This window comes from Diadema antillarum, unplaced genomic scaffold, assembly GCF_040938485.1.
Source record: "Diadema antillarum isolate AM-2024a unplaced genomic scaffold, OU_Dant_1.0 seq00001659_RagTag, whole genome shotgun sequence".
NCBI classification, from domain to species: Eukaryota; Metazoa; Echinodermata; class Echinoidea; order Diadematoida; family Diadematidae; genus Diadema; species Diadema antillarum.
Window position 1 is genome coordinate 1,953,346 of NW_027272359.1, and position 27,613 is coordinate 1,980,958.

Sequence of the window (27,613 nt, forward strand, 5' to 3'; positions counted from 1 at the left end):
AATGGATCATGGAGTGCAAACCTGGTTTCAGAGAAAGCGACCTTTGTGATGCATGTGCATGCTTTTGTTTGTGCGTGTGCATACATGTTACTGGGAGATGTCATAATTTGTGTGATTTATGACTTGCACAGAGCTTGATGAGCAGGTGCAATGATAAATTTGATTAGAAAATAACAAGACTCGCATCGTATCCTCTAAGGCCAAAGTATGTTTGTCTCATCCACAAAATATATTCTTGATAATCTATTTTATGATGAATATTAGATGAAGAGATCTCCAAGGGTGTCTCAACATGCACCATTGCATGAGACTAAGCTGTATCTCTGGGAAAGCTACTTCTGACATGCTCAGTACCAGGTACTATGACTTGCCCCTCCCCCCCCCCAAAAAAAAAAAAGGTTCGCGGGATTTTAGATTTAAAGTGGTTTTATACATGGACTCTTAATGCTCGAAATTGGACTTGCTACTAGTAGTCTATGTACATTCAAACATTGGTCATCAATCAGAATGAGTTACTGCCAATTTTAGTGGAAGTTGGAATTTGAACTACCATTTCTAGTGAAGGACGTAAAGACCTACAAATGTTACTTTTGGGCGAGGATGAGGTACATTGTATTTATATCTTCAAACACCTTTAAGTACAATGTATATGTAGGCATATTGATAGTAGTTATTTTCTCTCAGTGATTGATGGGCTAATATTTCAGTCATTTGGTAAGCTATTTATTATAGTTTTACAGCTGACCATGACAATATCAAACAGTGATACAGTAGTTATATTTATTTAAACATGTCTGTTGTGTATAAGTGATGGAGACGTCTGATTTGAACACACATTACCAATCATGTGCTTGAGCTTGCAAGTCATGGGTGTATATTGTCCAGACTGTAATGTGCTCACCTGGAAAATATAGATTTAATTGCCAATTCTAGCTCCAAGTATCACATTTCATTGGTACTGTACCTAGTATTGTGTGTATATTTAGTGTTTGTAAATAATTCATAGACATGCTTCAGTTTTGTGGAAGTAAACATGTCCTTCGCTGTACATGTACTTCGTCCATGGCCATGTTGACAAAACTCAGACAAGGTCAATGTACAATGTACTTGAAAGCTGTCATATTTCATGGTACAGCATAGTATATGTTGCTCTTGTTTTTTTTAAGAGTATGATTATATACAATGAATGTCATAGATTGTTCGCTGGTGTTCTACTAAAGTCATTTCTAACGTGACATGACTATAAACTGTGATAAAGTGCCATGTCATAGTTGTTCAAGACTTCTGTCTAAAAACAAAATATAGATACAGGAAAACTGCACATAGATAGTAGAGGCCTCATTCAGCGTGCGCGCATAATTTTGGAGTTTTGACTTGTGAAGATGGGGACCATTGGCTGACTGTGAATTGTTAAGCTCTCCTTACTTCTGAGATTGAAAGCACTTTATTTATCGACTCATCTTGTGTGCAAAGTTGCACGCTCCCCTGCCCCTGCCCTGCTGTGTGAGCTTCCAATTGTATCCCTTCACCATCAAATTGTGATTGATGTTTAAAGATTTCTCTCCATCTGATACTTGAAGATAATATAAAGTTTTGGTACCTCAAAAGTTTCCCTGAGTTTCCTTGTCTTAGTTTGTGTTTCAGGTTAAAGTACCTTTCATATAACTAACACTGGTGAGACTTACTCCCCCCAAAGTGCTCTCATGTCTTAGTAATCATGCAATAATGATTTCGTACAATACGTGTATATTGATTGTCGCGGTACCGCGTCGAGTCAAACAAAGGGATTGTTCAAATTTTTCAGAGCCCGCTCTGTTCTGGTACAAAACCATTATTGCATGATTGCTAAGACATGAGAGCACCTTGGGGCGAGTAAGTCTCACAGTGTTAGTTATATGAAAGGTACTTTAACCTGAAACACAAACTAAGACAAGGAAACTCAGGGAAACTTTTGAGGTACCAAAACTTAATATTATCTTTAACCCTAAAAGGGCTGAAGTAGGAATGGTTTTATTGAAATTGGGGAAAATCAAGTTCAGATCAGTGAAAATTTCAGATCAGCTGAAGATGAGTGAAGATTTTTGCACTATGAAATGAATTACCAGAGAGTTTTGACTGTGTTGTTTCTTTACTCAATAGGAAATTTTGTTGGCATGTTCCATTGAAAGCCTTGATAACGACTCGCTGTGTAGAAGTTATCCTCCATTTCAGTTACCACCTTATGCTTCCAAAGATGAAATCTATTTATTGCCTCCGCCAATGGGGGGGGGGGGGGGGTATGTTTTCGTTACTGTTGGTTTGTTTGTTTGTTTGTCCGTGTGCAAAATGACTCAAAAAGTAGTCGACGGCTTTGGATGAAACGTGCAGGAAATGTTAAGAATGACACAAGTAACAAACGATTAACTTTTGGTAATGATCCGAAAATTTTGGGGGCATTTATGAAGGATTTTTGATATTTTAACAGGTAAGGTCAACGAATTTGTGAGTTCAAGCTGCGCATATTTGAGGTTTTCAAACGCGCACTAAAGTGCGTGCTCTAGTTTCTGCTAGGGCGAGGACGTCACGCAGCATAGGGTTTATGACTTAACAAAAGCTTCTACAATGTATGTTGGGAAATCGGGCGATTATCAGGATGTTTACCTATGGGTGGAAATCACTGATCTCTATGGAAGAGCCCAAAGAGTTTTTCCTCAGTGATGGAGAGGAGAAAAATCTCTTTGGGAAGGGCAAGATCATCGGTGGAAAGTAGGTGCTTGGCAGAGGTCTATGCTCTCAGAGTGCTTTTCTAGTTATTTCTAGTAATTTTTTAAATGCATTTTGAACTGGCTTTTATGTATCGCACGATTCTAGAGTCACTGAGTATTTGCAGAAAAAAAAAGTGCATTATAAGTTATCTGTTCTGTATGAAACTAATGTACAGCCTCTGAAAAGTTATCTTTTATTTTGGCTGAATTCTCCTTGAACAGGGTTTCTCTGATGTCACAAGCAATGTAAAATGCTGGGAAAGTAAAGGCCATACTGTGGAAAATACATATACATGTATATTAAAGTTTTGGGTTTTTTTTGTTTTTTTTTTTTGGGGGGGGGGGGGAGATGAGGCAGCCATTGGTGAAAAAAAAAAAATTGAAGGGACTCAAAATCTGTTTATGATACATTGTATGTTTATTTTTTTATGTGTACAGTGTATGCCCAGTATGACACGTTCAAAAGCTTACAGAGGCCAACCTGGCATACCAAGTAGAGTTTTATTGCTGTGTCACAATAATGCTTTGAATTATAGTGGCTGTGGGATGTTTTCCATATGCTTTTATATATTTGTTAAACTGACTGATTACACAGCAATCAAATTCTATTCCATTTTCACTTGTGAAGGAATATCACCAGCAATAGTGAAAAGCCTGGTAAATAGGCTATACTCTACAGCTGTAAGTGATGATATAATGGGGAGATATAGGGTCATGATATGTCGTGGCATAGTAGTCCACTGTGCGATGTACTATATTCTGTGTTTTCTACAGGTTGACCGCAGTCACCTGCAATGCAGTGTATTAATAGGAATTGTGGAGTACAGTACTAGTAATACAAGCACAATGTAGGCTACATAAAGTCCTTTCCTAGAACCTTGTGTGAATGGATTATCCCTTCACTGTTGTCCAGTCATTTTTGTCATTTGTTTTTAACTTTGTGTCAATGTATTGGTTTCTCAAGAAAATGTCAATCTCTGTAAATATCTTTACATATTTTTTGTTTTTTTATTGTGTCTTACATTAAATACATGCTTCGTAACTACTACAATAATTTTTGTCGAACGTTCGGTTGTTTAGAAAGATTGCATTGTGATGTAAAGGAGGAAGAGATGTTTGAAGTAGCACCAATGTGTATGTACACATAGTTCTTGAAAGGACCGTTGTGTGGAGAAAGAAGACGCGAGAGAGAGAGAGAGAGAGAGAGAGAGAGAGAGGAAAGGGAGGGAGAGAAGTGACATAGGAAGTGAGTAAGGAATGCAAGTACTGACAGTAATAAACATTAATTATTGATTTTGATGTTAAATTCAAAGATCTGGCAGGACACAGTCAACAACCAAAACTCCTATAATGCATGCATGTACAATACACCATGGAGGTACAATGTACATTATATCATATCTATGGTATACACAGACTGCCATCTACACAACTCTACCTTATGACGCTTAGCCAATCACAACTCCTCTTAGGAATACACAGTTTCTTTCTGCATAGTGTGTGTTTGTGTATAAGAGTGTGAATGTGAGTACATTAGTTTGTGTCACACAAAGAAATGATCTCTTTGGTGTTACCCTTGTAATGAGGTTATGTATGTGATTTTAAGTGGTAGGCCTACAGGGTTTGTGGTTTCTTGTGATGTGAAATTCTTTATTCATCATTTTATAATGATTACGGATACTCTTATTGTAAGCCAATATTCATTTTAAGTTATTATTACTCTGAGGTATACCATCAAACACATCTGGGTACAGATGCAACCATGCAGAGTCACTGGTCTGAAACAGTGAAAGATGCATGTATGATGACAGGAAGAAACAACAAAAACACGATTTTCGGTAGCCTACAAATATTGAATCCGATGAAACATGTACTAGACAAATTATTATTCATGTATTAAGATAAAAAGGGGTTTCATGTGAAATGCGGTGCTTTGTCAAGAAAACCTCAGATAAGCTTTTTCATAACCAAGGATCCAGTGGGCATGGGAGGGGGAGTGTTAAAAACATAGGAATACAATACATGGATTGCTTACTATAGACGTCCGTAAATGTGAATAGATATTATTGGCAGGTGTAAATTGTATATTTGTGACGAGGTAAAAACTCTCTTGCTAGAGTTAAGACCTATTACCCGTTATCACTCAGAACAATATCCTCCCCGCCTTTATCACGAGGTGTACCTTACAGCCGTGTCGTGTTCTATCAAAATAGACCACTAACAATTTGTGACGTGAAATTGTACCCTAATACAGTAAAATAAATCCACGCAACAAAAATTGGTCTGTTTGATGGCAACTGCAGTATATGTTATACTGTCGCAAATTATTATATCGTCCGGAACCACTTACTGCAGGGGCGTGACAAATAAGTTTACTAGTTCAATGCAAGTTTGTTGACTTTATTGGCGCTTTTTTTTTTAATTCCAGCACACGAAATCTCAGTGCATACTCCCGTAGCAAATCATGCTTTTTGACTGTTATGTTGTAGAAGGAAAGTTAAGCGCAGTTTTGTTTGTATCGAGTGAACTACTCCGTTGAGTTACGTCATAATTAGGACGGTACAGTTCGTCACGTGAAAGGAAGCATAGCCGGCATACAAAGACTTATAAGTGTGCTTAGTGAGGCCAAACATGGACTGCTAAATTTATGGAGATAGTGCTTTTATTGTTCATGATTTGCTTGTACGTCTTTGTACGTCCTAGCTGACTCCGCATCCATTAGGTTTATTCTTGGAGTTGTCCGATCTACGCCGTGATCTAGCGGGACCTCCCCGGGACTTCTTTCTCACTGACCGCTCCTGGTTTCTCGGCTTCTCGGCTCGATTGGCGCTCTCCATTCTGGCTAACGAAACTCGCCTGTGAATTAGGACAAAAAATAAGTAAATAGAGAGAAAAGCAACACGTAAATAGAATGCTTAAGAAAGTACGTAAACTTGGAAATTGAAATGGCACATATACAACGGTTTTTATCATATCACAAATTAAACACCGCAAGATTTCTTATGCATTCATGGGGGCCTTCACGTATAGGCCAATATTAAAAAAAAGAATACATTGTACAGAACTTAATAGAGATTGTTGCCTATACTTTGATTTTTTTAAATGAACCATCATGGGAGCCAACGCAGAACATCAATTAACTTATCTCTTTATGTGATTTTAAATATTTTTCTTTTCTAGGAGTGAACAAAACATTACCAATGTATGAGAAGATTCCGCAAGCATGCCAAGCATGCTATGATTATGCCACTGATAATATGGTAGACAAACTGCCCAACATCGACGTAAATAAGCACTGAATTGATCAGTGTCTTAGTAGTAGTCGTGATAAAATATATCATGGGCGTACGTACTCGAGCAGGATTCGAACCTACAACCTCCTGATCTCCGGACCAGGCGTCATCTCCATAAATCACCGAACTTCCGCCCGACAGCACGTGCTAGTTCTAACCTTATAGCATGCAGTGGGTACTGCGTAATTATTCAAATTCATGAAATTCTTCCGTCGAAGGATTTTTATGCAACCGATTGGTAAATTGCCCTACATGGACATAAATAACCACTGATTTGATCAGTGTTTTAGTTGTGATACTTATATGTAATGATTACTTTAATGTCGTTGACAGTTGCAGGGGCGGATCCAGGAATTCCGTAAAGAGGGGTGCCTTCACAAAATTAAAGGGGACGCCCCCATTTGTTATTTTTATTTCTTTTATTTTAACAAAAAGAAATAAATGGGGGGGGGGGGGCGCCCGGTGTGCTCCCCCCTGGATCCGCCACTGAGTTGTTAAAAAAGAGTAACATACAAAACAAGCTATGAATGTCAAGTTGTGGATATGGTTTGGCGACATTTTTTCGACTATGAAAAATCCTCTAGTCCTTTTTATCCGCTTGTATTGCATAACATGACAGAATTGGTATGTCTTGAGCGGATCTGGTAATGAGGGTAATTTCTCTTTCCACAGAGGTGATATTTTCTTTAATAGTCACATTCTATACACAGTGTTGTAAGCATCGAGTACGCGACACCAAAGTCGTGGTGTGAATAGCTACACTTGCAGGCGCCGCACCTGTCGCGTTTATAGTTGATTCACCGGCGTTAAATACTTTCTCTATATAATTCCCATTAAGTTTTCGCTTATCGTTTGCATTTTGTGCACTTTCCTTTTAAATTTACCAGTCAAGGGACAAAAATGCCATAGACCTTCAGACAACACAATATTTATCTTCACAGTTTAACTCACGCGCTGTTTTCCGGTGCCTCGTGATCTGCCCCTTCCTTGCGACTGTGTGTGCTACGCCTCAACGTGTGTTTCTTGTTCCACTGGTCGTACGCACTCTCGTACCACTGTGGGTATTTTGCGATGTTTTTCATGTACATCTTGTTAAGCTAAATATGAACAAAAAATAATAATATAACTGCGTTGTCAACAGTCTACATCAATGAGCGAACGTGAAACAAATTGCGAAAGTAAAGCTGACACTTTCTTTTTAAATACACCATGTTTATCTGTAAAATGGATTACAGAGTATCAGCTTTAATCGGTGATCAATGTTGCCCACGGAAAATGTTAAATATGAGTCGAAAAATCGAAAAAACAAGTGCGATGTTGACATTGAGCTGTCTTATCTATATTCAAGCTTGTCTATATATCAAACTAGCAGGATTTAGAAAAAAACAACAACAAAAACGAACTGTAATCAAACAAAAACTGATCAAGTGTAACATTACATTTCAATTATCCTTCCCGTTTCCATAACGTTTTTGCTTGGGGCTGTTTGTTGTGAGGTGTTGAGAAAACAAGAAAACTTTCTATTGTTTATAGGAAAATATAGTTTTATGTTGCTCTTTAATATAGAACAATAATGAAATAATGTAAATGAAAAGAAAGAAAATAAGAAACGGATGTCAAACTTGTCAAAACGATACCCACACTGGGATTCTTTCAAGCACTGAATAAACGCCACTGTATAGGCGTTGTATTTTTTCCATGTTTGCGATAATCTATAAAGCGGGGATGAGATGATTTCCGATAGCCACGAAGAGGGAAAATAAGACAGTACTTAGTATGATAATAGCACCTTCCATTCATCCTCCCACTGGTGACGGCTGTACGTAGCCTGCTTGGACAGGATTCTTCTCATGATAGCCTGGTTTTCGTGTGTCACGCGAAGCAGCTCACGCTGACGAGCCATGCGGTTCAGACTGAATGGGAGACAAACAACATTTCAAATAAACATTGAAGATACATTATGATACAAAAATGATACATTATGATACATAATGTATCATACTGATATATTATGATACATAATGATTATACCTCTTAATCGCAAAAAGAAACGTTAAGAAAATCACGTTTCTAGTAATAATAGCTGAGCAAACTCAATGACCAACTTCACAGTAACGCAGGACTGACGATGCAACGAAGATGCACCGAATCGTCAACCAGATCCCGGTACCGTAGTAACATTACTCCATGGACACACGCGGCAATTCCAGATACCTTTTCGCTATCAGAGATTCTTTCTGGTTAGATGGAACACCCTGCCAGAAGAACTACTCAAGTAATTACCACCACTTCTGCAAACCTCAGAAGGTGCAGAGCATCCTTGCTTCGTTAACAGAGGAGCATTGTGTTTAGCCGCACATATTGTAGTAAGATGTAAGAATGTTTTTAAAAGCTACTGTAACTGTACACATACACCACACAAAGACCTGTCAAATTTTACGACTAGTAAAAACACCCGATGGTGGAAGAAGGAGAGAAGAAGGAAAGTTTGAGTCACCTCTTGCTGTCATAGTAGTTCTTGTTGTCCACGCTGCCAGTGGTCAGCATGATGTGACACATCTTCTCGAGGAGGATGCGGTTGTCTCTTTCGATGATGGTCAGCCGCTCCTCCTCCATCTGCATCTTCTTCAGCTTGAGGTGGAGATGCATGTAGGTCTTCGGGGGCTTGTCGTCAATTACGGGTTTGGCTGCACCCAGAAATGAACGTAAATCATTACCATCAAGTAGGAAAGTATAGTTCTGTACTAACGTAACCAGAGGTGGGCCTCACTTCGGTGAATAGCATGGGTTCAACATCAGAAATGAATAAGTAGCCACCGCAGACTCTTGCCACCTAGATGAACAGATGTAGACATCTAGATCTATTATGTATACAAGTGTTATTACGGTATATGAAGCGAACTATAACTCATCTTTGTATCCGTAGATCCAAGGAGTTGGAGTAGTTACAACAGGTTTCATTTCGCTTAAACACATCTGGGGGGCCCCCATCTGGGCCCCGTTTTATCAAAAGATATAATCGATTATAAATTTCCTTAACACACAGGCTGCCATAGACTTATGATAAAAATCAACTATATAATCAATCATTACATTTATAAAACAGGGCCCAGGATTTTGACAGGACGCGCAAAAATGAAATGAAATGAAATGAAATTGCCAAAAGACAAAAAGTAGAGTTTTATGCTCTCAAAGATTTGGCGTGTGGCTTTCTCGATTAAATGTGCACATTGAAAATAAGTGATTTAACTACTTAAAATTATTTTACCAAAACGTTTTAAACTGACCGTTCTGCACTTTCATCCGATGCCTGTCGAACCGTCTCTCATCCCATCTTTTCTTCAGCAGCTTGTTGTTTGCCGGCGTGATTGGTTGGTATGCTCTGTGCATGGTTATTGTGTTTCGCTGAGACTAGAAGGAAATAAATTTTCAAATTCTCTCGATCCTTCTTTCCCTCTGCTTCTAGAGAAGCTTACTTCCCAGATAGGCTGAGATACCGAACAACATCGACACACATGCGGCCTACCCCCTTGTCGATCGGGGCTGGTGTGAGAGATGCTAGGGTCTGGTGCGCGCATATTGTTGTGGCTTTTGTGCGCAAGTCTGCGCCGTGTCAAGCGCGCATAGAAGTACTTGCGTCGGTCATCCAATCACGTATCTCAATCTCGCGCACATGCGCAGTGTCCATTGTTCCTAATCTAATTAATTCCAAAACGACTGATACCAATTTCTATACTGTGTATATCTCTACATACAGGGCATTCATTGTCAAATCTACAATACAAAGCTTCATCAACTACATTGATCGTAATTTGCTCGTATAACTTTCATTCACCCTTGGAGGTGGAGTATCCTGGCAACTCTTGACAACATTTTCCTGCACATAATCTCTCTGAGTCTCCTCGTCTTTCTCCCTCTATTCGTTACCTTGGTGATCATTATCTGTCTCCCACTCTTCCTCTTCATCCTCCTCCCTAGAGCCCGCTCGACCACGACACATCACCATGAGTGAGGAGGGCGGGGAGGAGCCCGCCGGTAATACCGTGCTCTCAAGGCCCATGGGATGGGTGCGGAGAACCTCCAAACAAGTGGAGAATGCGGGAGCGGCATTCAAGAAGGTATTTAAATTGGAAGTGAGATTCGGATGTAGGACTGTGATGGAGTTCTGCGGCAAACATGGTGATGAAGCTTAGTTTTATCACTATGATAGGCTATTGTTGGCAGTTTGGTAAATGATTTAGAAAGATCGGGCTAGTCTAGATTCTACGTCACAACGGAGATAATTGAAGGAATTAGATCCTGATGAAGAAGCAGTCTACTTGACATAGAAAAAAAGGGGTTAGTTTTTAGTACGTTTGTTGTAGATCTATAATGCCCGCATTGTGCATGCAGTAAACTGCACACCCAATCCAAAGGACACCCTTTTTTTATCATCTATCTATTTGTATTTATTTATTTGTTTATTTATTCATTCATTCATTTATCATTATTCATCTATTTATTTATTTATTCATTTATTTATTTATTTATTTATTTATTTATTTATTTATTCATTTATCTATCTATCTATCTATCTATTCATTCATTCATTTATTAATCATTATTATCATTTATCTTTTTTTTATCTTTTTTTTTTTTTGCAGATAGGGTAATTGTATATCTCGTCAACCTAACCCGTCTTGCAATTGAGTATATGAATATAAGAACGACCCAAGTCCATGGAGGATCATTTCGAGTAAACTAAAAAAAACTTCATATCTTTTTTATTTGTCCAATAATATTCTATTTAACTGTGATGGAAAGGCAACATTATATATACAAATTAGAACATATATTATTATGACAATTAATATTTACATTAATTGTGGAGAGGCCATTTTGTGTGGTGGACTTGGGTCGTTCTTTGATTCATATGGACTTGGGTCGTTCTTTGATTCATATGGACTTGGGTCGTTCTTTGATTCATATACATGATATTCTGCTATAGAGATGGGAGAAGGATGAGAGAGGGCGCTATTATATGAATGTAAGAATGACCCAAGTCCTTCATTCTTACATTAATATAAGATTTAACTCATTCATTTCAGGCACTTCCGGGGGTAATTAGGATTTATCATTTACACACAAGATGAGTCCATGCATAAGCTACAATTTCCCATGAAAAACTGAATTTGGCCAAAAATTGGACTTGGGTCGTTCTTATATTCATATACTCAATTTCTTATTTCTACAGCTCGGGTTGAAGGTCAAGTTGGCAAATACACTGGGATCACAAAAGAAAAAGAAGAAAGAGGAAGAGTGAGTTGAATATTAAAGTAGCATTTATATCAATCACAATGCCCTTTTTATACTGGGTTACTGAATACGGGAAGGAGCCATCAATTGATATTTATTTACAGTATTATGTAATATACCTGTTTGTCACTTTTTATTTATCTATATGGATGGGCCCTTTAGGGTTCATGAGATATGACATTTTCACGCGGTTGTATAGATGGGGGGGGGCATTTCATGAAGGAACTTGTCGGATAAAATATCTGACATGTCAATTATATCCGACAAGTTTTGAGAAATTCTTTAGTCTGATTGGCTGATTTCTCTGAACTTGTCGGATATAATTGACTTGTCGGACATTTTATCCGACAAGTTCCTTCATGAAACGCCCCCTAGTCACTAATGTGATTACTGTCCATTCGTAAAGTTTAGTCTATTCTCAATTTTGATATTTCCCCTTTTAGTGAAATGACAAATGAAAATAAATAATGGGCGCCAGATGACAAAACGTCTGCAGCAACGGGCACAGAATATTAGCTAACTATATGTAATCTATTTCACCGACCTGTTGCTCTGTGTTTCTAATAAATTTTTATCTATAAAGTTATAGAACATCGAGTTTCTTTGCTTGATTTTTCAGAGATGAAACTCCCCGGCTATTCACCTTTGACCTTAGTGCGGTGAGTATAGATAGTCATGACAGTCTTAAACGTATGTAATCTGTTTTAGATATCGCCTTCGTTTAATCAGTGATAACTATAGGGCCTACATAGTAAACAAGCGGACTGAAATCAAGACGAAGACATAAAGGAGTGTCTACAGTAGCTACTGTTACAAACATGTGATATTGTTCCTTCTGGAGTGGTTGGATAGTGGATCTGCTGCTAACGCCTGCCCCCGTTCAAGTGTTACTATTACAAAATGAAAAGAATGTGTAATAAGAGTGGTGTGTATGTAATCTATTTTGTTGGGATGTGTGTCCAATGCAGTGACATGATGAACCAACTATATAAAGGGTAGTATATCATTAGGTTGTATTAGTCACCGCAATAGATCGAGTGTAGTGATGTACTATACAACCGCTTTAACTATGATTTGTAATGCTGCTATGCTACGACTGTATGGGAACATTATGTAATGGGATGGAGATAAACATGGATAGGTCTCATATAATTACCAGTCATCATCATACTCTCCTCTATCACACAAAATTATTAAGGTAAACCTTGGGAAATAACGAGTCATTACAGCAATAAAACCATTTAGAGTCACATTGTTATCATAAATATGGTTAGCAACGAATCAAGGGTAATAAAATCATTGTCATGACATAGAGTATACCTTCTCAGACCTAGCTCGACGAGAGATTAGTTTGGACAAGTCATTAAAATACAATATTCGATACCACAATGTCACGGATTTTATCATGAGAAATATGATGGGCGCAAGAAATTAAGTGTAATATAAATGACACCAGTTATCTATCCTCAGAAATATCAGTACCAGTGACTCAATGAATGACAATTGCTTCAAACAGAAGATTGTCACCGACGTCTCTGTGGCGCAATCGGTTAGCGCGTTCGGCTGTTAACCGAAAGGTTGGTGGTTCGAGCCCACCCAGGGACGGTAGATTTTTATCTTTTCATATCTTTATCCAGTAACTAATCAGAAGACGAAATATTGGTACATTCTGACAGTAAGCTGAAGACAAGACGCATGGTATTTTTTATTCTTGAATTTCTTGTATTTCGAAGCCAATATATTTGTGTGTGTGCAGGATATTAAACCAAAGTAATGACGTGTATTTTACTAACTGGGTAGAGTTCTGAATGTTTCATTTCTTCTTTGAGAATTACTGTAGGCCATTTATCCGATAACTGCTGGCCGCTGTTCAATCTTCTTTAATTGTTATGGAAAGTATTTTGGAGAGAACTTCAAGCATTATATATCATCAGCTTGCTTTACTGATTCCTATGTCGAAATCCAAAGTCCAATTTAGCCCAACCCATTCACCTGTCAATTAATTCTAAATGCATTGTCAAGTCAATTAGACTGAAATAATGCTTATGAAATCCAAGAACTAAGCAAACATTATAGTTGTTATAATGAAACACGACGATGATGCGTACCACAATTCGGCCTTTAAAAAACATTCAGCCTTTAAAAAACATTCAGCTGTATGCTTTTGGTTTGGCTTTCCACTTCTGAACAAGTATAAATGTCACTTTAATGATCCATGATTTGATTATGAGCCCGGTTATTAGACGGGTCGATCGAATAGAATTTATTGCAAATCACTGCAAGATCTGCCCGTGGTCTCTGTGGCGCAATCGGTTAGCGCGTTCGGCTGTTAACCGAAAGGTTGGTGGTTCAAGCCCACCCAGGGACGATAGAATTTTATCTTTTCATTTTTGTTTAAAGTAATTAATCAGAACGCGAATTGTAGACCTGCATTTCGATTGTAAGCTGAAGACAGGACAATCTTTTTTATCCTTCAATTTCATGAACTTCGAAGCCAAAGGATTTGTACAGAACCAAATCAATGACCGGTTAGGGTTCTGAATGTTCCATATCTTCTTTAAGAATTACTTTGTCTCATTTCTCCGATAACAAATATTAGCTGCTGTTGGAGCTTCATTGATTGTCATGGAAAGTATTTCGGAGAGAACTTCAAGCAGGAGATCATGCAGTGTAAAAATCAACTTGTTTTACTGATTCCTATGTCGAAATCCAAAGTCCAATCCAGTCCAATCCAATGATATTATAATTATCATGCATGGTCAAAGTCAATTAGACTGAAATAATGACTATGTAAACCAAGACCTTTGAAGCAAAGTTGTTATGATGAAATATGAAGATGATGCGTACCCCAGTACGACCTTTAAATACATTCAGCTGTTTGCTTTTGGTTTGGCATTCCACTTCCAAACAAGTTCAAACATGTCATTTTAATGATCCACGATTTGATTACTCATGAGCCCGGTTATGATGGGTCGATTGAATAGAATTTAATGCAAATCACTGGAAGGATTGCCCGTGGTCTCTGTGGCGCAATCGGTTAGCGCGTTCGGCTGTTAACCGAAAGGTTGGTGGTTCAAGCCCACCCAGGGACGAATTTTTCTTGGCAATGCTATATTTTTTTTTTTCTCCAGAAATTGGTCTATTTTGTTTGATTGTAATGACAAAGTTGAACTGATTTGAGTTTATTTCCATTTTGTTCATATTTTCCAGTTACAAAATACACTATCAAGGAAGCAAAATATATACCAAAGGTACAATTGAATGATATTCAAGAGTTTCAGCATGATAGTGTAACAAATTTTGTAAATCTGGAGTGTAAATTATGCTCAATATTTGCACAATTATTACAACATCTGACAAAACAAGAGACAAAAGCAAAAGTTACATAAAGCATAATGCAACACATTAAAAATGAATCACACAGACAAAGAAAAAATCATAATTACAAAAATGGGGGAACTGAAAGAGAAAAGGAAATATTTATCTCGAAATGATGGCTAGTAAAGATTAAGGGTGGGGCTCTCCGTGAGCACATTAAGCGGAGTGGAGAAATACGAAACCAATTCACCCTTTTGTACTCCATAGACTCGCTGCTTATATGTACTTGCCTACCTTGTGTATGAACACAAATGGATATGGATGACAATCTAAACGAAGGTGCTAACCATGCAAACACCTGTAAATACTATTTACCTAATGAATTTTCTGAATGTTTCAGAAATAATTGTAATTTCAGTATATTACATCTGAACATACGTAGTCTTTCAAAAAACTTTGAAATGTTAAATATGTTACTTACCACCTTAACACACTCTTTTTCAATTATTGCAATTACTGAAACGTGGCTTCATAAACACTCACCTCCATTATTTGATATCAGTGATTATAAACTTCTCCGTAACGATAGAAAGCATGGTAAAGGAGGTGGTGTTTTATTATATGTTAACAATTCCCTGTCATTTAAGCTGAGATCTGATATTTATTTTTCCCAGGGTAATGCAGAGTCCTTATTTATTGAGGTTGAACATGTAAGCAGTAGAAATTGTATTATTGGAGTAGTTTATAAACCTCCTATCAGTAATAATGATAACTTTCTGCAAGATTTTGATTCGATATTATCATGTGTTTGTACAGAGAATAAAAATGTTCACGTTGTTGGTGATTTTAATATTGATTTATCATCAAATGATCGAGTATCTATTCAATGATAATTCTTTTGAACCACTTATAGATAATCCGACTAGAATTACACAACAAACATCTACTCTTCTTGATAATATATTTACCAACGTGTGCTGCACTTTCTCCTCGTCAGGTATTCTCTACTCTGATATATCAGACCACCTTCCTATATTTACAGTCTCTTCAGAGATGAAGCAGCAAAGCAAAGCCAACACTACAGAAACCCAATTGACTCGTAAATTTACCTCTGAGAAAATAGCAGATTTGAATATTAATCTCAGCTGTGAACGTTGGGACAGTGTATTGATGGAAGAAAATGTTGATGAAGCTTTTAATGTTTTCATGACATGTTTTCAGTATTATTTAGACAAAAATATACCCAAAGTTAAAAGGCAATGTAAACGTAAACGTAGAATTAAGCCTTGGATAACTAAAGGAATGTTGAAGTCAATAAGAAAGAGGAATATGTATTATAAAATGAGTATTAGAAATCCCACAGTGAGTAATATGAATAGATTCAAGGTTTATCGGAATAAATTAACATCTGTTATTCGTTTGTCTAAGAAATCATATTTCGCTTCTAAATTTGAGAAGGTAAATGGTAACATTTCAGGTACGTGGAAAATTATAAATGATGTACTTGGTCGTTCAAAAGAATCAACAACCCAAAATAGTTTCAGACATGGAGATCATGCATATCATAAATCAATAGATATAGTAAATTTTTTAATTCATATTTTGTAAACATTGGACCTAATCAAGCTTCAAAGGTGCCAAGCACAAAAGTAGATTTTAGGTATTATTTGCAAACCCCATGTGAGTTTTCTATATTTTTTGTTCCGGCAACACAATATGAAATCATTCAAGTTGTTAATTCGCTCAAATGTAGTGATTCAGTAAGTCATGATGATATAAGTAATAATCTTTTAAAGAAAGTAGTTTTGAATGTTGTTACTCCACTTACTCATATTGTCAACTTATCACTAAGTACTGGTGTTATTCCAAGTAAAATGAAACTTGCCAAAGTTATACCCATTCACAAGAAAGAAGATGCTTCCTTTATAAGCAATTACCGTCCTATATCTATTCTCTCTAGTTTGTCAAAAGTTCTGGAAAGAATTGTATATAACAGACTCTACGGTTTTCTGATACAAAATAACTTACTCACGTCTTGTCAATATGATTTTAGGAAACACAACTCAACAGACATAGCTCTTATTGAACTCTGTGATAAGATTTCCATTTCATTGTCTAAGAAAGAACATGTACTTGGAGTATTTATGGACCTTAGTAAAGGTTTTGATACCATTGATCATAGTATATTGTTAGAAAAGATGAATGTTTATGGTATACGAGGAACTCCTCTTATGTGGTTCAAGAAATATCTTTGTGACCGAAAACAATATACCATCTATAATAACTTTCACTCTGATGTATATATTACCAGTCAAATGTGGGGTTCTCCAAGGTTCAATCCTGGGGCCTTTGTTATTTCTTATATACATCAATGATATCTGTAATTCATCCTTTTTACTTCATTTCATTTTATTTGCAGATGATACCAATGTATTTCTTTCTGATCATAATCTTGAGCGTCTTATTGACACTATGAATACAGAATTACCCAAAGTCTCCGAATGGTTCAGAAGCAATAAGTTATCATTAAATGTAGAAAAGACAATTTATATAAAGTTCAAAAGTCAACGATCACTAAACTGTGGCATTCATTTTGATATTATTATAGATGACATGAAAATTGAACAGAAAGAAAGTACGAAGTTTTTAGGCGTTACTATATAAAGATGACAAGTTGAACTGGAATCTGCATATTGCCAATGTTGTGACTTCTGTAGCACGCGGAGTTGGAATATTGTACAAACTCAGACCATACATATCAAGCTCTACGTTGTTCACCATTTATAATTCCATTATCCTGCCTTATATTTCTTACTGCAATATCGTTTGGGCTTGTCAGAAGACTAAACTCAACTCACTGTTTCTCCTTCAGAAAAAAGCTGTTCGTATTTGCACGAACTCCGATTACAGGTCTCATGCAAACCCATTGTTTTTTCAATTGCGTACACTCTCCATTTACGACATTCATTACCTCCAAAGTGCTGTCTTTATGTATAGATTCCATTCGCAAGAACTTCCCACCAACCTGTTAAACATGTTTCGTTTCAATTCGGCTATTCATAGTTATTCAACCAGAACCTCGACAAACGTGCACCTAGAAAATCCAAAAACTGCCCTTGCCCATCGATCCATACGACATGCCGGTCCTGACATCTGGAATTCTCTTTCTCATGAAGTGCGACGGTGCCAATCAAAGCATACTTTTAGAAGACTAGTAAAGAATACCCTTCTTTGCAAATATGTTTAAACAATACTATTTGCATGGTTCTTGCCTGCTGTCTTACCCCAATTTCACAGGTTTATTTTGTCATACGTACACTACGTACATAATGGCAGCGAGTCTTTCTATGCTAGTTCTTACCAGAATTGTCAATCTTGTATACCTTTAACTACCATGATGTAGAGTATCCCTCTCCTTATCTTTTCCTCTCACTTTTCTTTCTTTTTCTCTCTTTCTCTCATCTTCCTATCTATGAACAAATTGAACGCGCACAATACATTAAAAAAAAAAGATGTTTATGTACATAATAATATGTGTACGTTATCCATACTGGACGTCCCAGTCAAGCTTTTCATAGCTTATGACGATCCAGACAAAATGTGTAATATGTTTCATGTACAAACTGTGTGCATATTTGTGAATAATGTATGTATATGCATTTTGTGAATAAATCAAATCAAATCAAAATATGAATACTAATAAGACAATGGGATACATGTGATGATTATCATAATCATACAGAGAGGAGGAAGAGAGACTTACAAATCTTCTTACAAAATAATTGCTTATAGCATGTGTGCTCATTTGGATTGTGTATATAGGTTCAGCGGGGTGCTTCTCTCTGCGACCTTTTTGAAAACGATGAGGTTGAAGAAGATTTCAATGAGATTGTCGACGTCGATGACGAGCGCGTTGAGGAGGTCGTTTCACAGGTAAGGGCCGTGCACTGCTCGCAAAGGATCCAGCGATGTACATAGAAATAAGTACTTAGTATGCAAGAACTTCTGCTCTATCATCAGCCATAAGTTATCAATTGAAATATGAAAGAAGATGTTCTGACGTAGACGCATTTGATTATGTTTTGTAGGCCAATATGAAATGAAAAAAAATTGTTAAAAATAAGGATGGCGTATAATAATAGTTACATGCTAGTATCCATATTGCTCTTGCATTGTTCATTAATTCTATCTGCTCCGTATATAGATTGGTAACTTGCCTACCTAGTTTCGATCAAAGTGAGTAGTGATCATTACCGACATGCTGCAGAGTGCAGAGAGATCAGAGATCAGCATCCGAACTTCTTCTTCCTATACTTGATCTCATCTAGGAGCTCGTTGGCCGGATGGTGGACAGCGTCTGGTTCCGAGGCATGATCATGGGCGTGATCGTGGTCAACGCCATCCTCATCGGCCTGCAGACCAAGAAGGAATGGGTGAGCATGCATGCGTGGTATATTTAGAGAAGGTGTTTTGGAGAAGGAGAAAGACATTGATCAATGCCAATGATAGCGATGATTCAAGTTAAGGAATGATCGGTGTTGAGAGGAAAAACGCCATGATATTGACAAAGACTATAGGTTTTATTGTTATCAGATAACAATACCTACAATGACGGACTGGCAATTCTTGGTTAGATGGTGTTAGAAACAAAAGTACGAAAACTGCATAACTTCATTTTAATGATGCGATGTTTTGCGGTGTCATAACGGGTATGCAAATGTGTGTAGTTCGGTGTATATCTGTGCGTTTAGAGTTTTTGCTAATGGATCATCGACAGCCAAACCTCTCCCAATATCCCCCCAACTCCCCGCCCCGATCCACAGCCTGTGACAAGGTATTTCAAAAGTTGGTTGAATAATCATTGTCTTGATTATTTAACAAATATAAGCATGTTCCATCAGTATTCACAGTGAGACACGTTTCAAAAGCAATTCTTTTCTAGACTTGTGGTATATAATTTAATTTCCCAAGCGAATCTCCACATTGTTTAACTTAACCATTGACAGTCGTTATGTCTTTGCACGCCACTCGTTGATGAGAGATTTTGTGAAGTTTAAGTGGTTTGTATAAGCAAAGGGTTAAACATTTAATTGTTTCTTATACCATTACAGTCGCAGCAGTACGCCTGGCTCTTCTTTATCTTCGACTACACCGTTCTCAGCATCTTCGTCTGCGAGCTCTTCCTCAAGTGGTACAACGGATTCGTCATCTACTGGAGAATCGGCTGGAACATTCTCGACTTTTTCATCATCCTCACTCTCCTGCTTGGCCCAGGTTCGTATTTTCCTCCTTCCCACTCCCCTAACCCTTTCCTCTTTCGTTCTCACTCTATACTTAAATACTGCTGACTGCTCCCTCCATGTTGAGGTTTCTGTGTGTCACATTTTCTATGCCCCTTCGCCATTTTTTTTTTTCTGCTGAGTTCTAACATCTGTCCTAGTCACTATACAAAACCACATGTTTAATCCGGTTTCTGTCATGAAATCATCCTCCGTTTATCTACTCCATAAAAATAAAAACTAATGAAAATAAAAAGCTCATTTTTTTTTTAAAAGCGGAGGTACGGGACAATTTTGTTACAACGTAGAATTTTACTGGTGGATAATCATACCTAACGTCGAACGTCATTAACTGTAGTAGAAGAAACGATTTATTTACAAAGAGTAATTATGGAATGCCATTTTCAATTGCCATCTTCAAATTGTAGCCCCTCCCCCTTCTTCAAATTGTTGTCCTACGTTGAAGATCCCATCAGATAAACAGAGGGTCAAAAATGAGAGCCTACCATCAATTTCGATGAAACCGCGAAGATGATTCTACATCAAGCGATCATGATTTCTCGCGTTGCTCCATTTCCAGTCCCTTCGGACACCAGTCATTCAAGGTTGATTTCTTCCACTCTTTCCTCCAGCTCTGACGTTTCTGGGAAGCAGTCGTATTTTGAGAATCCTCCGGGTTCTCAGGGCTTTCAGAGGGCTGCGCAGGTTCGTTGGCACTCATTTTGACAAAAATCTCAGTGATATTGATTTTTATCCCTTTGCGGTATTATGGCATTGAAAGATAAATCACCGCGTTCTTACGCTGCTCACCTCAAGCGATACATTTAATGAAATGTGATGCATTTGTGTCAGTTGTTGTTAATATACTCACATCCAAAGTGATGACTGTAAAACTAATATCTGACTAGGATGCTGAGCGGGACATCATTTTTTCTGTCAGCCCACGTTCTTTCGTGTCTATGACAACTCGTTGGCAAGATGAGGTTAAAGTGGGTACATCTCAGCATGATAAACTCTTCCAAATAACCTCGCTAGATATTTTGCAGTCTTATTCTACGAAAGTTTAATTGTCAGCATTTATAGCGTTAAAAAAAGCCAGCAAATTGCTGCCACGCACAGCAAAAGTCTTTATGGAGGAGACTCGTGTTTTGCATGGAACCTTAAAGCAATTTATTGTTGCACGACCTCAGTTGAATGTGTTGTTGACGATTTTTCTCTTTTTCTTTTTTGTTGACAAAAGGTAATAAACATTTTGTTTCTTTTCACAGTGTAAGCGCCCTTACTGGCTTGTCCGTTGTCGTCCAGACGATTTTTCAATCTATACCCGGTGAGAGAGAAAATAATACCACTCGCATAATATTTCATGTAATTCATTTCGATTATCCCAAGATGCGTATAAAACTATAATAAACATGCAGAAAAATCAATGTTCTTGCATTTGCATCCTTCGTAAATTCGCTCTGCCCTCTGTATAGATGTAAATACAAAACATGTGTTTGCACGTTCCATATAAACATGCATACTCACATCACTCACACAAGCATTGCAGAGATACAGGCCTCATGAGTAGTTATGGTTATTCATAACAGTGCAGTATGTACGCACACTTCTATGATTGACTTGACAATGTGAACGACGCAACATCCCCACAAACAAGAGCGTCGATTGATAACACTTAACTTTTCAACAACACCAAACAATCCTCGAAGAAATGCCAGTATGTACATGATGTAACATATGTATCATTGAAGACATATTCTAGTTAGTTCTGTTTTTTTTAAAATACTAATTTCCTTCTTTTTTTTCCCCCCAACAGACATGACGAACATCGCTCTCCTGCTCGTAATCCTAATGCTCGTCCTCAGCGTTGTCGGCGTCTTTCTCTTCGGCGAGGACTTCCCCCTCTACTTCGGCAATCTCCGATCCGGTAATAAACTATAGAGATAACTGTGCTAGGTGTATTCATACGACACCCGACGATCCAGTTATGACCGTCCTTTCTAGGACAAATCTTAAAAGAGATGCCTTAAATTATGTTTTCGCATTTCCTCACACAGGACGATTTTTCCGCTGTCTTCATTCTCAGAGGACATTTGCATTTTTGTCCTATCTGCCACAGGATCAGTGGCATAAGGTCTCATTTCCTACTTTTATAGATGAAAATGATGCATTATTTGAACGAAATTTAATTTAAAAAAATAGAAAAATCCCTGTTCTGAATTTGCCGTATAAGTGGTCACATACTGTTCCGTTCTGTTCAAAGCGATTTAATTTACTAATTTAGTTTACTAAGTAAGTCACAGTAAACGGTGTCTCAGGGATAATTGTATTTGTAACATTTTATACACATCGATCCTCAGCGTTGCTGAACAGATAGACAGTGTCTCCTTCGGATGTTCTCACAATGTTACTTTATACTCACGTGATCGTGTCTTTTTTTTTTTCTTTCTTTCTTTTTCCAGCCATGTTCTCGCTGTTCATCTGTGTGACGCAAGATGGGTGGATGGGAGTGTTTGATAAATTCAAGGTAACCACAAAATAATAGAGACGTTAGAGGATGAAGTAGTCGTTCTCCTACATGCTTGAAAGCTTTGTGTGGAATCTACAAAAAGGATTTGCTTGATTGTTTGATTAGATACCAGTTAACCTTTTTATACGTGTTTTGTAAGAATTAGTTTTTTTAGGGCATTGATGAATGCCATTGAGTATTCAAAGTTGACATTGTTCTGCCGAAGTAAAAACACTCTTGGGTCCGTAGTCAAAGATGTCTAAGCTACAAAGTTAGAAATTTTCAAAAAAAAAAAAAATCAAGTGACTTATGCGTCCATTATTGCTGCTTATGTCCACGTACATGTCTATCCAATTACCTAATAGTTACCACATTATTTTTCTTTGTTTGGTTACCATGGTGATTCGCACGCCAGAATTCGCCCCACTACCTGATCGCTGGTATCTACTTCATCATCGCCATTGTCATCGGCGCCTTCGTCTTCGCAAACCTGGTCGTGGCTGTTGTCGTCACCAATCTGGTAAGGACTCATCATCATCATCAGTCAGCTCATGATATGTGATGATGAATCTACGCGCTTTCTGTTTTCGTTAAAAAAAATGCGAAGCCATTCAGCTCTCTGAATTTTCGTCAATTAATTTCCTGACATTTCTTAGGACTAGAAACGTGTTGGAGACTTAAAATTGGACAATTGTAGTGAGAAGAAGATTGGTTATTATAAAGGGCGGTTAAAGCGATTTGAATAAATTAATAATCATAATGTGCCTGACTTTTGACTGCTTCATCTTTGATGACTAACAGGACAAAGCCATTAAGGAGGTGAAGCATGAGAACAAGATGAGAGAGGACATCCTGAGCACCAAGGCCCCTAGCAACGACGACGAGATTGGTAAGACTCGAGGAGACGGTTCTCCGTAAACCGGAAAAAATTTTTGTGGGTTTCGAATGCTCTTTAGGAATAACAAACAAACCATGAAGAACAACAGATGTCGGTATATACCTTCTTTTTTAACAATGGCAGCTGCAAACAATTGTCGCCATAACTGAATTTGCAAAGTTTGTATGAAATAGGATCATAGTTAGTGAATAAACTCGATCTTTTGGAATGTGCAATATGTGAATCACAGAAGGTGTGTTAAGAATTTGAAAGAAAAGAAGCAACGTTTTTCTATCATGATATTTAAGACAAAGTTCAAGATTGAACATCTTATAAAAAAGGGAAGCATTTATCTTATTTTAGATTACAGTCTTTTCACTGTGTTAGATCAAGTTGTATATCTGATAGACTGACCAGGCCATCAAAAGCCAATATGCCTAGATTTGATCGTAATGTTGAAATTTTGTCGTGTTAAATACCCTATGTATTGCCTCGTTTCGTGAAGATCACAATAAGGAGTTACCCATCAAGTCTATTGATGACGTCACAATGAAGACGGACATGTCAACTCAAAAACCACTCTACTTTGGGGTAAGTGGCGCGATCCGTCTGCAGCTAGTGAAAGTCGCACAGTATACGATGAAAACGGATTGGCAGAGCAACAGCTTTGATGAAGTAAATTGCCATGATTAAATGACATAAACTGAACTAAAAGAAAAAATAAATACATTGAAACTGAGGATGACGAGCAAAAAATCATCCTGTTGCTTTGTAGTTGATGTACAGACCTGTAATGTTAAATAGGTTTGTTTAATTTGGAATTTATTGGTTGGACTTGGAGTACGAGTGATTATGGAATTTTTTGGTGGGTTGTCATATTGTAGACAGGAAAACAAATATTAAACTGATATTTGGAAATGCCTTACAGTATGACTACTACTGGCTCCCTTCACTTAAAATGCTAATACAACCGGTACTGAGATAAAATCAGTGATATACAGGGAATTACGAGACATGATCATACTTAAGCTTTCTGGAGACGCTTTTCAAGAGTATTTTCACATTAGAGATTGAAAGACAATAGTAAATATTCAAAAACATGAACCAGATGTGGCAATTTGGAATAACAGTAGCGACGCACATCTATAACCCTGTTTTTATATTTATCTTTATACCAGACAACGCGATATCCATGTATATATGCCTATATATATACATACATTTGTAAATGTGCGTGTGTGTGTGTGTGTGTGTGTGTGTGTGTGTATGCGTTTATATATTATGCGTTTATACTTTTTTTTTTTAATGTATGAATTGTGTCAGTACTCAATAACGAACACATTGGCTAGTTTTTACATTGCAGGGTATACAATTAAACATCGCCAGAAAAAAAAAATGTTGGATATTCTTAAAACTAACTCGTTAAACTTTCTGCATAAAGTTAAATAAGGATATCGTGTCTTTTGTTCTTGCCGGTGGTTGTGGTGACAGGACTTCGAAAACCTGACAACTGAAAAGTTCCAGAATTACATCGTAATTGTGGCGGCGCTGGAGGAGAATTTAGCGGAATACAGGACGATCAAAGAAGATTTGGACAAGGTGTGATCTTAACTGAGACAAGAATAAACTCATTGATTCCTTTAACGGCGCATATCTTATTTTAGAGTGCGATAGTAATATATCACCGAATGGGAGAGAGGGAGGGAAAAAGCTGACTTCAGCACTGGAACAGTTAAAATTAAATCTGACATTGATGGTATTGTGAGACCGTGCAATGGTTCACTTCTTGAAGGAGACAACGCATGAAAAAGATAAAGGATCACAGCAAAACAAGCAACATTTACAATGATCTACAGAGAGCTACAAGTACTATAGTGTATTAGAAGTGTCGCCAACACAGCGTGGATATAATTGGTATCGATTCAGTACCCAATTCTTGGTCGACTGATGCAATTCATCATCATGATCATTATCAAAGTTAAGTTAACTTCATTGCACAAGATGACATAATGTATTTACTATTTAGGGACGTTCTATTCACTTCGTATACGTATAAGTGTTGGCCTTCCAAACATGACTGTGACACGCCGACGAGCCGAATTTGTCCATCTATCTGTCCATGCTCTCAGATCTTTCAGCTCATCTGGGAATTGAATGAAGACTACGGAGAGGTCGAAGGAATGCCTTCCCAGGAACTGGCCAGCAAGATCCCCGATACCTCTCTTGACCTCAAGAACTTTGCAGTATGTATTGTTTGTTTGTTTGTTTGTTTGTGTGTTTGTTTGTTTTTGCTTCATTTCTGCACCCCTTCCGGCCTCCTCTGCGTTTTTTTATTTCTTCTGTTCGGATTATCGTCACCTCCGTCCTGCAGGGGGGCATTTCATCAAGGCACTTCTGAAGCTCCTTGGTTGGACAAATTTGCTCTCAAGGATTTCAGTAGCTTTTAACCGTTTGTCAGACAAAATATCTGACCAAAAGCTTCATGAAATGCCTCCCCCCCCCCCCTACTTCTCTTAGGCTCTTCTCTATTGGCGTTTGTTCTTCTATGTCTCAATTGGAAGTATAAAGATCTGCGACACATAGACCAACAGAATAATCCTTGTAATACCAAAGCGTTCACGACCCTGTACAATAATGGGTTGAGGAGTGCCAGAGGTATCCGCAAGTGCCAAGCTTGGCTACAAGCTTGGCTTTTTAGTGGAACACTCTTTTTCGTCCTTATGATTTTTTTTTTTTTTTACTTAACAAAGTGCGAATTGTTTCCTTTTTGTTGTTGTAATATCATTCGTGCATATACTTTACATTATGTTTGATGAACTGTCCTTATCAGATGAATGAAAGTCAAATCGACAACTTGTACCGCTTTGAATCATGTGTGTTTTTTCTTTGATGGAAATAAATAAACTATTGAATTGAAGTGTCTGCTTTGTCTGTTTGTTTGAAGTTATGGTGTTATGATATTTGGAAAGTCATGATTGCTGGCAGACCATCTATATGGTGCTATTTGATATTGCTGTATTCTATCATTGAATTTATTCTTTCATTTTTTTTGTGTGATCTTGTTAGCAAAAGGGCGACATTCTCTCGAACCTGCTTCGACTGGAGCAGCACAACCTGGTGTCGACTCGGCGGGGAAGCATGGGCGGTCTCATCAAGGACGCGGCCAAGTTGCTGCCGACTCAGACTGCCCTGCATTCGGGTCGACGTCGTTCCCGAGACGCGAAGTCGGTGTTTGCTAACAGAGGCAGTAAGGCGGACCTGGCAGAACAGCCCAGGCAACCAGGCGACTCGACTTCCCAGAGAACCAGGCGGAACAGCGAGCCGGCGAGACAACGATTGTCGAGTCCCACGGCCGCTGGTCGTCTCCAAAGGCATTCAATCTCGTCGAGGGGGTCGGCCCCGTCCCTAAAGCAAGACAATACGGTATGGTCTTTGTGCCAGCTGTGCCAGTAAGCATGGCAAGAGGTTGATCGTGTGATAGTCATATTTGTACGATGTAAATTGGTTTTGTTCGAACGTCGGACAAAAGTAACATTCGAAGACGCAGCTATGACCATCTCCCTTGGGTTCTATACGTAAAAGTAAATGTTCACACTATTCATATCTCAAAGGAACAACGAAGAGCCGATTACCTTTGTCAGGTCAATTCAAAGACGCCTTCATTTCAATAAAATATCTTCGACTTTTGTTTGTTTCATCGCAATATATTACGCCTACGTTTGTCTTAAACTTGTGATTTCACGAGAAGTATGGAAGTCGTGTGCGAAGGGTCGTGTTGATTTTTTTTTTTAAAGGGGGAATATTAACAGTTAGTTCAGGCAAGGTGGCGATGTTGTGAAACATATGAAAACAACCAACGGGTAAAGCAAATATTTGTTTCTTCATTCTTAAAAATAATGAAAATATCCCCTTTTCTCTCCTTCTCTGCAGGGACGGGATCGGGTGATCTCGCCAACTCCTCCTGCCACTCTGAAGCCAGAGGAAAGCGGGGCCATGCCCACCATAGCCATCTCACCACCGCCTCCTGAAACTACTACAGAGCATACAGACGAGGACAAGGGGGAGGAGGAGGGCCAGTAGCAGGGGTGCAACGTGGAGGGAGAATAAGGGAAAACTTCAAAAAGAAGGAACAAGGATGGGAGCTGAGAAAATTACAGAGAGATGAAAGGATGAAAGGACGAGAAAGGGAGAGATAGAGAGGGGGAGATAGATAGAGAGGGATAGAGTTTTACCACCATGCGATTAAGGTGAAAGGAAGATCTTGCAGAAAGATTATATATGAAAAGCGAATTTAATCT

General features: G+C 37.9%; 2 protein-coding genes and 3 non-coding genes across 5 annotated transcripts; 4 read left to right on the forward strand and 1 right to left on the reverse strand.

Annotated features, from left to right (window-relative positions):
- Positions 1–5,443: 5,443 nt before the first annotated feature.
- LOC139711452 (sperm axonemal maintenance protein CFAP97D1-like) lies at positions 5,444–9,427 on the reverse strand. The gene is made up of 5 exons (XM_071623333.1): positions 9,325–9,427; positions 8,535–8,724; positions 7,827–7,950; positions 6,989–7,134; positions 5,444–5,600 (listed from the first exon to the last, which is right to left on the reverse strand). The coding sequence occupies exons 1-5, from the start codon at positions 9,425–9,427 to the stop codon at positions 5,444–5,446; spliced, it is 720 nt and encodes a 239-aa protein (XP_071479434.1).
- A 614-nt stretch (positions 9,428–10,041) lies between these two features.
- Positions 10,042–27,395, forward strand: LOC139711453 (cation channel sperm-associated protein 4-like). Its single transcript, XM_071623334.1, has 17 exons — positions 10,042–10,155; positions 11,271–11,335; positions 11,952–11,991; positions 18,473–18,583; positions 18,979–19,083; positions 19,762–19,924; positions 20,562–20,634; positions 21,198–21,256; positions 21,746–21,856; positions 22,392–22,456; positions 22,854–22,958; positions 23,240–23,327; positions 23,821–23,906; positions 24,807–24,914; positions 25,445–25,558; positions 26,382–26,738; positions 27,246–27,395. The coding sequence occupies exons 1-17, from the start codon at positions 10,042–10,044 to the stop codon at positions 27,393–27,395; spliced, it is 1,914 nt and encodes a 637-aa protein (XP_071479435.1).
- On the forward strand, positions 12,864–12,937 carry Trnan-guu (transfer RNA asparagine (anticodon GUU)). Its single transcript has one exon. It is a non-coding gene; the product is annotated as a tRNA-Asn (tRNA).
- Trnan-guu (transfer RNA asparagine (anticodon GUU)) lies at positions 13,627–13,700 on the forward strand. The gene has a single exon. It is a non-coding gene; the product is annotated as a tRNA-Asn (tRNA).
- On the forward strand, positions 14,351–14,424 carry Trnan-guu (transfer RNA asparagine (anticodon GUU)). Its single transcript has one exon. It is a non-coding gene; the product is annotated as a tRNA-Asn (tRNA).
- Positions 27,396–27,613: the final 218 nt, after the last annotated feature.